Consider the following 12,640-nt stretch of genomic DNA (forward strand, 5'->3'; position numbering starts at 1 on the left):
ACTTTGGGGAAGAGGAGAAAAAAAGAAAGAAGTGGGGGAAGGAGGGAAGGACAGAAGGAAGAAGGGAAAGAGGGAAGGAAAGCAAGTTTGTTTCTCAAACTGGCTTCACTACATATTTCATCCAAGCTCTCTGGACACCACACATGTTGTCTTAAATTTCTATAAGCCCTGCTGTGCAAGCCCTGGGCCAGGAAATGGGAGCCAGACGTGAGCAGATCTCTCTTTGCATTTTCAATCAGACTTTAAAGGTGCTTCTTAAATACCCTCCAATAATATCAATTCAGTCTGCACTTAGTGTAAGTGAATTTCAAGGAATTACACAGCAAGTCAGATAGCTTTATCTTACATTCTGCAACAGGTCAGGATTGAAGAGACCCCAAGGGAACTCCCTGGCGGTCCAGCTGATAGGACTCTGTGCTGTTACTGCTGTGGGCCCTGTTCAGTACCTGATCAGGAACTAAGATCCCACAAGCTGTGGCATGTGGCAAAAAAGAAAAGAAAAAAAACCCTCAAAATCCCAAGGAACCTTCAAGGGATTCAAATGAATTTTCACTTGATCTCAACTTGTATTTACTGGTGACTCTCTATGTGTTTAACACTGAGCATGCCAGAATAGCTACTCCTCAAATGCTGTCTGTAAACCCAAGGCTACTTAGTCCTTTGTTTAACAAATAGCCTATTCTGGAGTTTCCCCATGGCTAGTTAGCCAAGGAAACTGAAGTCAGCTGAAATAACCCTTAGGTCAAGGATACACTTTGATTCCGAATTCCACCGATAATGGCGAGGCTTTCCCCTAGATGTCGCTATTGCGACTCTCCTGGATATTGCGCCAAAAGGGTGGAACTCAGAAGCCAGGACATGGTAGATGCAGAGTCATGAGGATGATTCCTCTCCTTCTTGGAAGGACTAAAATAGTTTCAACAGATGGACGAAGGGCTATTCACACTTTCCTGAGAGCATCCAATGGCCTCAAACACTTAGGTACATAATTAAGAAACCTCAGTCCACCGGATAACGTCATGGCTCTGGTTTAATGAACGTCTCATTGGCCAGACAAGTCTGCTAAGAGTGCTGCTGAGCTGTGCTACTTAAGAACCAAGGAAAGAGGAGTGGGACAAGAGGGGGCTACCGTGTGCTGGGTATCCCCTCCAAGCCGTGAGCTGTACAGGCCATTTGACATCCATAACCTCATTGCATCTTCGCAACATGCACACATTGGGGTTGACCGTTACTAGCCCCACTTAACAGATGCAGTGATTGAGGGTCAGTAATGGGAAGTGATGGAGAAGGAAATGGCAACCCACTCCAGTGTTCTTGCCAGGAGAATCCCAGGGACGGCGGAGCCGTCTATGCTGTCTATGGGGTCGCACAGAGTCAGACACGACTGAGGCAACTTAGCAGCAGCAGCAGCAGCAGCAACGGGAAGTGACAACAGGTCTGTCGCTAGAAGCCTTGACCAGAACCCAGGTGCTTTCTTTGAGATGCATTGTGTCTGTTTTGCTCCAATATTAACCTGGAAGGTACTTGGCACTCAGACCACATACTTTCTGGCTGGAATGGTAGATGTGGCTTGTTTTGCCCCATTGGGCATTGTTGCATCTTAATGGAAGCCTGAAAGCCCCTGACTTATTATTTGGCAGGGTTCAGCCCATGAATCTTAAGTCACCTGCTGGCATTCCCCTGGGAAGAGGAAGTCCAGATGGCTCATTAGTGCTTGTCTTCCAGGCACCCATAGCTGTCTAGTCAGTTTTCAGGCCAGTGTGTATGGTGGCTGCAAACCCAGTTATCCCTACATTTAAGCCTCTCTGCTGCATGGGAAGACTGGAAACCAGGGCAGAGCCCAGGACTAGGAGTCAGGGACTCTGTGGTCTGGACCCAGCTCTGCCACTGACCTATTGTGCGGTCTTGAGCCAGTCCCTCTGGATTCAGCCTCTCCACTCGTAAACCTAGCATCACAGTCAACTTGGCATCCAACAGTCCTTTTGGGTCTAATACTTCGAGATCTCAAGAAGGGTTCCCATCTTCATGTTGCATTGTTCTGACTTCTATCTAGAACATGACGCTTCCAACCACCTAAAGCAACATCTCTCTCCCTGTCTCTGTCTTCTATGCACCTGACCAGGAGGGCTTTGTTGGCAAATGTTTCTCTCCAGGCTTCCTAACAAAGTCCAAGAAAATTTCATGATCCTTCTAGAGGAGACTGAGGCTTGAGAGGATGGCTTACAAGTCTTGCCCACCTGAAGGCCTTGGTTCTCAGGAGTACCCATAGAGAACCTGAGTTGTCTGGAAGATGGAATGCCCAACAGAAGCAAGGGGTCCAGACTGTGGCCCAGCCCCACCACTGACTCGGGGTGACCTCGGACAAGTCTGCTTGTGGGGGTAACACTGGGGAGCACGTGTGTTATGTAGTTACCAAGGCTGGGACGAATGATTTCTCAGGGAACTTCCAGTTCTGTGAACCATGAAAACCCTTACAGAACCAGGTTGTTCATAACTTAGGTTATTCCCAGACCTAAAACACTCTGTTCTACTGCTGCAGGTGTCCGGAAATCTTAATGTGTGTAGACAGACTCCTGGCTGGGGTAGAGAAACATGCTCAAAACTTAAGACAGTTGGAGCTGGGACTGACTTTGTATCCCTGCAGCAGGCCTGGCAGTGTACACTTGAGTCTACACAGCTGGCTGGAATCAGCTAGAAGGGCCCTTCTGGATCATCTGATCCACCCTGCTCTTCATCTAGCTTGAGACACAACCGCCCAGACAAAGAAAAGTTCTAGATTCTAACTCCCAGGCCATCTACTTGCCAAGCTGTGCAGACTGTTCTCACTTCCCCTCCCTAGGGTTTAGTTCTTCAAATTAAACCCCTAGGTGCAGCTAATTCGGTTGGGAAATAAATGAAACAGAGGTATGTTTTGCTCCCAATGCTCCCCAAATTCAAACTTCCAGGAATACTATAGGATTCCTGTCTCATAACCAAAAAACATCACATCATGGGCTCAGAGAGCGATAAGCAGACTCAAAGCCACATGGCTGATGACCCATGGAATATTCATCTGGGTCTTGACAAGAGTCACAGGACTCTCACACCAGCCGAACACATTTCTGAACATCAATAACTGGTCCAATATTTGAGCTGCCAGCACTGTGACTTGCAGTGTATGTTGTATGTCCTTAATGAAAGTCTTCCCACTGCCTCATCCGGGAAATGGGGACAAGAGCTAACTCGCTGTTAGCTGAGTGCATTATCTCCTTAAACTTCCAGAAGCCATGTTGTTTGGGCCCACAGCGCCAGCCCCCATCAGCCCTGGCCCTCCTAACAGCCTTGAAAGATTCTTAGGACCAGCAGTGTGCCTTCTCCAGGCTCCTCTCCACGTTCAGCAGTTCCATTCCACCGAGAGCTCCTCCGGAGCCCTGCTTCCCCAGTCCCTTCCCTTAGCCAACTCAGTGATGTCATTCTTCAAGAGAGTTGCCTCTGTTTTCCCTTCTTTTCGAAACATCTAACAGATTGTTTAAGAAAAACTAAGATACACCATGGCATTTGATTTCAGGAAATGCAAAAGCTTCAAAATAAGTTTTTTTTTTTACATCCTTGGGTTTCTCAGAATTACAGCTGAGGTCAACCCAACAAACATGCAAAGACCAAAAGGTAAAGAAAAAAAAAAAAAAAGAACCTGCATGTGTGAGAGGCAAGTCCAGGCTTGTACTTCTACATCCACCTGTTAAGAGAGGCTCAACTGACAGATGCCACAAGTGACAAGGTGGGAGGGGTCTTGGCCGAGGAGGAGAGTCTGTTCACGGTGTGATGTGCTGGCCTGAGCCAAAGGCTTGAATCTTAACCTCCCGTGTAATCTAGCCTGACCTGCAGGACCAAACAGAGAATGAGGCCAGGTGTCGTCCAGCCTGGAAGGCGAGGTCAGGCCAAGCATCCGCATTCCCTTCCTCAAGCCCTGGGAACTGAGCTGACATCCACGGGAAGGAGCACAGACAGACGACATGATTCAGCTCAACAAACATTTACGCAGTATCTTCTGGGCTGGCAGTGGGGATGTGGAAACAGTAGTCTCTGCCCTGAGGATGCATGGTCCAATGGAGAAGGCAAATAGGCAAACGGAAGGGAGGGTCAGAGAAGGGTTCCCAGAGCGGGTGGCTGCCAGGCAGTGCTTTAAACAAAGCACAGCTTGCCAGTGAAGAGGGGGATTCCAGATGAAATGGAAAACCAACATAATGTAATTGGGAGCATCCCAAGGGCCCAACCTCCAGTAGAATGGTCAAAAATCCACTCGCGCATTAGAGTCAGACAGCCTCAGCTTGAACTGCCCCTCTACCACTGACTAGCTATGAAAATGTGACAAGCCACGTAACTTTTAAAGACTCAATTTCCTTATGTACAAGAGAGAAGTGTCTAGAGTACCTTTCTTGTGGGGTGATGGTGAGAACGAAATAAAATAATGCATGTAACAGGCTTAGCAGAGTAAAAGGAAAACAGCCATTAGTCACTGTGTGTCAGCTAGTATTATTATTCCCAGCACCACCACTACTGCTGGGACAAGCACAAGAGACAACAAGGGGAAGAGGGAAGGTGCGGGAGGAGACTGCATTGTTCACTAGGGATTAGAGCACAGCGGGACACAGACGCCATGGGGAGGAGCTTGGCCCCGATCCTGCAGTCACAGTGGGGTCAGAAAGGGGCTGCAACAAAGAGACACAGCCAGACTTGTCTCTGAGATTCCTTTTGACCTGCTGTTCCACACCCCCCAGAAAAGAAGGCTGGGCCTTCTACTCATAGCCACAGCACATTTAAGAATAAACAGCCCTCAGTGTTCCCTGGTGGCCTAGTGGCTAGAATTCGGGCTTTCGCTGCCTTGGCCCAGGTTCAATCCCCGGTCAGGAAACTGAGATTCCATAAGCTCTGTGGGGTATGGCTCAAAAAAAAAAAAAAAAGAATGAGCAGTCTTCGTTGCCTCCTTGCTGTGACTGTACACAACCCAAGAGTGGGCTGCAGGCAGACGAGATCCCTGGCTGGAGGATGAGTGAGAGATGAAATCAAAAGAACAATGGCAGCTAGCCCTCCAGCCCTCCTCACCAAAGAGACCTGTGGACCAGAGCCTCTTTACACCTCTAGGGGAGATAAGAATGAAAACAGACCCCTGCTTCTGCTGGGGGTGCCTCTAGCAGTGAGCTTGTTCAGACAGCAGGGGGAACTCTTCACTTAACTTTCTACCACTGCAAGCCCCCACTGTAAGGAAGGCCAGGAGGGATTTTCCCAGGCCAGGACAGAGGGCAATGTAGAAGATTGTGGAGAGTTCAACAGATGCTACTCTAAAATCCCCGTGAGCAAGCCTGCTAGGATGTGGTCACTTTGACTGAATGGCTGCCTAGTCTCTGACAGATGGAATCATTGGTCATCTCTGTCATCTCTGGTGACATCATCAAAAAGATGTCAATGTCAGATCCTAGATCTGCCAGTTCTATAGATTAGGGAAACCAAGACCCAACGATCAGAAAAAAATGCCCAGAATAAGCTGAATTCATGAGTCGTTGCAGGAAATGTATAGTTTGGTTCTGTGCATACAAAATAGTTACTATACTAAGAAATGAAGCTGCCATCACCAGTGAATACATTTAAAATATTCTGATTTCTTAAATTCCACAATGACATGAACATTGTCTTTTCTCCCTGCCAAGGAAGCTCCATATAGCAGGCTCCCTGCTTAGGTCTCTATGATCTAATATCCTTTTAAAATTGAACACTAGGATGTGTTTACCTCTTCTGTCTGGCAAAATGGCCTTGAGGAAGAAGCCTGGCCTCTGAAATCAGATAGACATGGGAGTGGCTATCAGGGTTTCCTCCAACTTGCAATGACCTGTATTGCTGACCACGTCTGGACATCAGCATTAGCCTTGCAGAGCTATTCTGAGAATTCAATCAGCACAGAAGTACACTCTTAAAGGAAGGATGGCAATAATTACTACCAGCCTTCGTGTTCTAACCACCACTGCCTGGCTGAGTCACACAGGACAATGCACTGAACTTGTATAGTGCCCGCACTTTTTTCCATCTCTCAAAGGGATTTAATCAGCCCTCTCTCACAGAGCTGTTGCAAAAATCCAGTGAGGTGGAGTATATTAAGTGACAAGAATGGCACCAGGTACATACAGGAGCTCAGGCCCTGTTTATTTCCTTCCTCCAATTTCCACAATCTTTTGTAAAAGTCCATGTGGAAGCAATCAAATTTAAAGAAAGAAAAAAAAAAAAACTCCCAAGGTACTTGATGGCAAAATGAGAAAAAAACAGGTTTTCCTTTTATCCCCCAAATGGAAACAGAATAGTAATTGTCTCCATCAAAGGGTCATGGGAAAAGATCTCGTGTCTCCAGTTCCCAGAGCAGAGAGAGGCATTTAACGTGCGTTCTTATTTTTAGGGAATTGCTCAGAGGACATCTCATGTATCCTGGAAAGGGCTCCATTCAAGAAGTCATGGGCCTACCTCCAAGGTCAGTAACCAAAACCAGGAACCCCAACCATATGAGGGTCACTTCCTATGGCCTTTCTCAGATTTCTAAGCCAGAGGTCACAAGTAGAGGCTCACGGCCAAATGTGACCTGCATGTGTATTTTGTTTAACCTGTGTGATCATTTTTATAATTTAAATTTAAATGGCTTAGGGGGAGAGGGGAGAGGATTACTCTCAAAAGCTGCAAGATTCCTGCTTCCTAAACCTCATTCACTCCTTTACCTTTGCCTCCCTGGCCTGTGAGGGAATCGGTGCTCCACCCCCACCCCTCTTCATTCATCTATGGGCTGCAGGCCAAGGGTACTGTCCTTTCCCTCATATGTGGGAAGCAGGCTCTTAATCTCTGCCTCTATCAAGTCATTCACAAGAGAGTCACAAAACTTCCTGGTGTCCAGATTGATAGTTTAATGACCATGTTGGCACAGGCCCCACTTGCATATTGCAGCATACTTCAGGCAAGAGGTCCCTTAGAGACGAAATAATAAGAGGCATTTATGCTAGGATAGATGAGGTACAGCGGAGATGGCCAAGATTCTCTGCAATAGCCATCCTGCTCATTTTCAAAATTCAATTTTGCGGCTAGATTAGTTTTCATTCTTCAGTGGAATTGCAACGAGGTTTAAAGGAAAGCAATTAAAATGAACATGCCAGCTTCCCAATTCTGAAAGACACCTGGACCCATCAGGGCTGATTTTGACTTGTCAGTGAAAAGACTCAAGAGGACACCAACATGTCTGCTTAGAGGGCCTACTAATTCTCTGCTCCTCTATAAATCCCAGCTGGGAGGAATCCCTTAGTGTGAACTTGAGAGGTCTACACAATGGTGTCTGGCTGCCCTTTTAAAGAGAGGAAGACATTTAAAACTTCAGAAAATGAATAGTTAAGGGATGCATCTGAATGTGAAAGAACAGACTGAGGTCCTCCTAGACTTCTTGATGCCTGAATTGGTTACTAATTGAACAAAACTGAATGCTTTTTCTCTGATACTTTGTGCAATGTTTACCCAATAGCAGTCCCCTATTGATCAACTGTTCATTGATTGATTAAATATATGTCCAGGATAGTCCAAAACTTATAAGGAGAACAGTCCAGGAACTTATGGTCTGAAAAGGGAAAAGTAGAACTTATAATAATAATAACAGAGTGATAAAATGATTAAGTGGAAAACAGTTACCTCTGTAGGGGATAAAGGTCTAGGACTGTGTGTTTTCTGACCCTCCAGCTTTATGCTTTAGAGAAAAAGCAGAGGGATGGTTTTGTACCTGTACCTTAAACACTCAGCAATGCCTAGGACTAACATGCAAGATATTCCAGATGGCTGAACCAGCAGGCATTATTACAGAAAACACGGGGCTTGAATGGGGAAACTTGAATAAAGATTTCAAATTTTCTAATCTGCATCTGAAATTTGCCTAATGACTCTGAGGTCCTTTTGTCTTTCTCCTTCCAGTGTCAAAGCATATAAATAAAACCAAGTTGTCTTGGAACAAAGATGGCATCATCCATGGAGTCAGATATCAGGATGGGAACCTGGTGATCCAGTTCCCAGGCTGGTACTTCATCATCTGCCAACTGCAGTTTCTTGTGAAATGCCCAGAGCATTCGGTCGACCTGAAGCTGGAGCTCCTCATCAACAAAGATGTCAAAAAGCAGACGCTGGTGACAGTGTGTGAGTCTGGAGTGCAAACCAAAAACATATACCAGAACCTCTCCCAGTTCTTGTTGGAACACCTTCAGGTCAACACCACCATATCAGTTGAGGTGGATAAATTCCAGTATGTGGATACAAACACCTTTCCTCTTGAGAACGTGCTGTCCATCTTCTTATACAGTAGTTCAGACTGAACCACCCCTCCTGGCCTTTAGGAAGAAAGCAACTCCCTACCACACAGCACTTATCCTTCCAGACACTTGGGGAAAAAAAAAAAGAAAACTTTAGGCCAAGACTGAAAAACACAAAGGGAATTAAATAGTACACTTCCATCCCCTGGGAAGATCCAACTCAGGGTTAAAAAGAGACTTTTGAGTGAAGTATCTTCCAGACAGAAGGCAGGGACGCAATGTGGCATGGTGGACAGAGCCACACATGGGAACCAGGAGGCATGGGTTTAGGCCCAGCCCCATCACTAACTCACTGTGTGACCCGGAGCCAGTCCTTTCCCTCCCCTGGAACTTGGATTTCATGTCAGAAAAGCCAAGGGGCTGAGTTTTAATCTTTCCAAGTCTCCTCCATCTCAGAAGAGCAGCCTCTCTCGTCACAGACCTGAGAACTAAGATCCCAGGCGCTGCTCCCGAAGCCCCCCGCCAAAGGAAAGGCCCCCACATTGGCACTTAGTGACGGCACTTCATAGCCTTCCGGCTGTCACGTCACCTCAGCAGAGTCGGGAGTTGGGGACGAGGGGCAGGGCACCTTGCTTGACAAACGGAGTGAACAGTAGGATCTAAAGTCTGTAAACTGACCATCCTGCATCCACTGCCTTGCGGGTATTTGGAAAACCACCCGGCCAGGCTTGACTCTGCCGGAACTGAGAGTGACAATAAGACAGCAACACACAGCTTTTGTTTCCCGTCAGGAAAGTGCCATGAGTTCGGCAGGTACTCAGCCCGCGTGCAGCCGTCAACGGTGATCAGCCGTTTGGTAAAAGAGCAGCTGCTGTCTCCCACATGAACTCTTTCCCCACTTCAAACAGCTCTCAGGAAACCACTCTGTGGAGGGTTTTTAAGGCCTCACTGTGTTGTTGACAGACAATGACTCTGAAAATGGTGAGGACTTCTGACGAACGGCCGCCTCCTCTCCTGATCTAGATGGCCAGGACATTTCAACCTACGTTTACATTTGTCCGTCTGCGAGGGAGCACCTTGTTTGAGAGAAGGACCACTGACTTGAAATATAAGCTCGTGAAGTTATGCTTCAGAGGAAAAAGGAATGTCTTAACTGCTATGTAAAGAAGGGAATAAAATTTGCATTTTTCTCAGTCAGGAGGAAAGAAGAGAAAGGAGTAGGAACTCAGGAAAGTTTGTCAGAGAAGGACTAGAAATGATTTCAAAGAAGGGAAGAAAAAGAACAGCAGTGGTGGTATGGGTGAGAGGGACTTCAGAGAATAGAAATGGCTAAGGGAAAGATTAAAGTAATTTGCTAAGCCAGGTGTTAGACTGACCGCTTCCTAGGTCTCCACTAAGAAATGTTCAGTAAAGTCTACATTTCTCTTCAACCCTTTCTGGAGTAGATTCTTTGGGAGGAGTGGGCATTGGAAGAGATGTTGAATTCAGCAAGTCAAGTGGTCTGTGGTAAAAAAAAGAAAACATAGATAGGTTTTGAGGACCCAAAGCCACAGAATAAGGGGGCACCTGGCATTTACACCCTAACTCTGTAGGACAAACGAATCCTGATTAAACCAACTCCTGCATTCTTGAAAAAGTATCTGCAACCTAAGCATGTGGAAGATAAGTAAATTTTCTACTGTCTCATATATTAACTTGAGAAAGTTTCCATTTTCATTTTTAACCAACACTCCAGAGCAGAGGTACCTGACATTTACCTCCTGAGGGGTTCCTAATCTCAGTCTCTGTCGAGCAATGGCCTGAAAGCCAGCATCTGAAGACACAGAATTTAAAGGAATCCAGTAGCAAGACAATTATAAGAGAATAATAATCATATTAATAATCATTAATAACCCAATGTGAGGATAATATGGAACCCCTGGTGGCTCAGATGGTATAGAATATGCCTGTAATGCGGGAGACCTGGATTCAATCCTTGGGTTGGGAAGACCCCCGAAGAAGGAAATGGCAACCATAGGGAGTGGATGGCCTAGAAAGTTTAAAAATGGAATTCTGCCACTCCCTGAGGGTTACCAAGCCCCTGGAAATGCTGTGAGCAAATGACGTCATCTATGCAAGTAAAATAAGTCATTTTTCAAACTGGGAGTCCAGGCTGCCTAAAATTATGCCTCTTTGGTAAAAATTCATCTGGTGCTCACTCATTCTGCCCTCTGCCATCTCCAACACATAAATACACACACACACACACAAACTATACTTGTAGAACTTGCAGAGGAGGGTGATGGATGAGTTGATGAATAATAACAAGTGAGTATAAATGTATATCTGTCCTTGGGAAAATTCACAGGACTGTCTTTCTCCACATTTCGGGACTTCTTCCTCACCCATTTCTCCATCACACATGGATGCCTCCTCATCCAATTCCTTCTCAGAATCCCCACATCACACAATTCTTAGCGGGGAAAAGGGCCCCGCAGGTCCAGGGGGGCTGATAGGATCAGGCACCAAAGAAAAGAGTGCAGGAGAAACTGGGCAGGGTTCACCGAACGGGGGAGCCTTCTGGAATCCCTGGAACACCGCTGACTGTCCTGGCACTGGGGGACAAAGCCGTTAAGAGCACAGAGGAGTCAGTCAGTATCATCTCTGGAAAGATACTGAGAGATCAGCTGAGCCAGTGTTGGAATGCAAGCCCACTACAGGGCAGAGACTGAAGTGGGGATTTAAGCCCAGCCTCCTGACCCCATTACTACACACCAGACCCTTCTGCCCCCCGCTGTGAAAGTGAAAGTGAAGTCGCTCAGTCGTGTCCAAATCTTTGCGACCTCATGGACTGTAGCCTACAACGCTCCTCTGTCCATGGGATTTTCCAGGCAAGAGTACTGGAGTGGGTTGCCATTTCCTTCTAGCCTTTTCATAATTCCTCAAGTCACATCCGTCCAGCACTGCCCTGAAGCAGGCCTCAATCGTCAGGGATTCCTCTGTTTCTCCCTGACTCTCAGAACAATTCTGGATCATCATTCTAATGTGAGACAGGTGGTCTGTAGATTTTTGTACATGGTCAAATCATGGAAAAAGTTTTGGGTCCCATGACGTAAATGTTTCATTGCTCAGAAAATGAAGAAATATATAATATGAACAATGTTTTGCAGTAAAAAAATTAAAAGCTTGTTTTATTTAAGGTTACATAGATAGGTGAGTGTATATATATGTGTGTGTAAGTAGGTATGTGTGTATGCATGTACATATATGTATACTCTGTATATGCATATGTGTATGTATGTATGTATATACACTGTCCCCTAATAATTGTTTTACAGGTCATCTGCTTACACTGGGGTCAGGGGAAGAAGCCTGATTATTGCTCTGGGCACTGCAAAGTTTATATATTTTTGTATTTATTTTTAATTATGAAAAGAACAGAAAGTAGTATTTCTCCCATGACTCACCAGTATTTAATAACTATTAATATTTTACTATATTTGCTTCTGCTTCTTTTAAACAGAAAAAGTACAGGCAGAGCTGAAGCCACCCCGCTATGTTCACCTCCCTGCCCCTCCCCAGAGCTAACCACAGCCTGGGCGTCTGCATGCCCCCGTCACCGGGCGGCGCAGATGGTAAAGAATCCACCTGCAATTCTGCAGGAGACCTGGGTTCGATTCCTGGGTCAGGAAGATTCCCTGGAGAATATTCTTGCCTGGAGGATTCCAGGGACAGAGGAGCTTGGCGGGGGCTATAGTCCATAGGGTCACAAAGAGTTGGACATGACTGAACTGAGTGATAAACACTTTCACTTATATGGTTTTATATTTGTTTCCCCATAGGAATACATAGTACAAGTCTGTGTGTTTTTAAAATTTTCAATAAATGATATCCTGCTTTATATGGCATTTTGTGACTTGAAATTTTCATATAACATTAAGGTTCTGAGATTTATCTAAGCTGACACACACAGATCTATTAATAGCTCATTCACTTAACTGCTATTATATTATTTCATTGTTTGAATACATCAGAGTATGCTCATTCTCCTATGGATAAGGATGTAGCTTGCCTTCTGATCTGCTGCAATAAGGATCTTCCTGCATAGTTCCCATCCCTTATTGCCAGTTTTCAATACAGCAAAAGAATTCTCTTTAAAAATTAGAAATAGTACCCTAAAGCTACTAAGTTCGCCTTGACCAGTGAGGGTTTAGACTCCTCTGAGGTCACAACTCACAAGCTGGAGCCTTGGAATCTAAAGAGCCATTTCTGTATTTCCCAAGAACCTCTTTGCTCTGTGCTGCCATCCCACACAAAGTCCTGGGTGGCCAGTGTGGTGCCAGGCCCCAGCCCAGGTGCCAGCCTGT

At 45.8% G+C, this 12,640-nt stretch overlaps 1 protein-coding gene across 1 annotated transcript in view; it reads left to right on the forward strand.

The window, feature by feature from the left end:
• The window catches only part of TNFSF8 (TNF superfamily member 8), a 30,547-nt gene extending 18,368 nt beyond the window's left edge, over positions 1–12,179 (forward strand). The window contains exons 3-4 of the mRNA XM_061163327.1: positions 6,422–6,493; positions 7,963–12,179. Coding sequence (XP_061019310.1) covers positions 6,422–6,493; positions 7,963–8,357 — 467 coding nt within the window. The 3' untranslated portion in view covers positions 8,358–12,179. The remainder of the gene's footprint in view (positions 1–6,421; positions 6,494–7,962) is intronic.
• The last annotated feature ends 461 nt before the right edge of the window (positions 12,180–12,640 follow it).

The sequence above is a fragment of the Dama dama genome, chromosome 16, assembly GCF_033118175.1.
Source record: "Dama dama isolate Ldn47 chromosome 16, ASM3311817v1, whole genome shotgun sequence".
Classification (NCBI taxonomy): domain Eukaryota; kingdom Metazoa; phylum Chordata; class Mammalia; order Artiodactyla; family Cervidae; genus Dama; species Dama dama.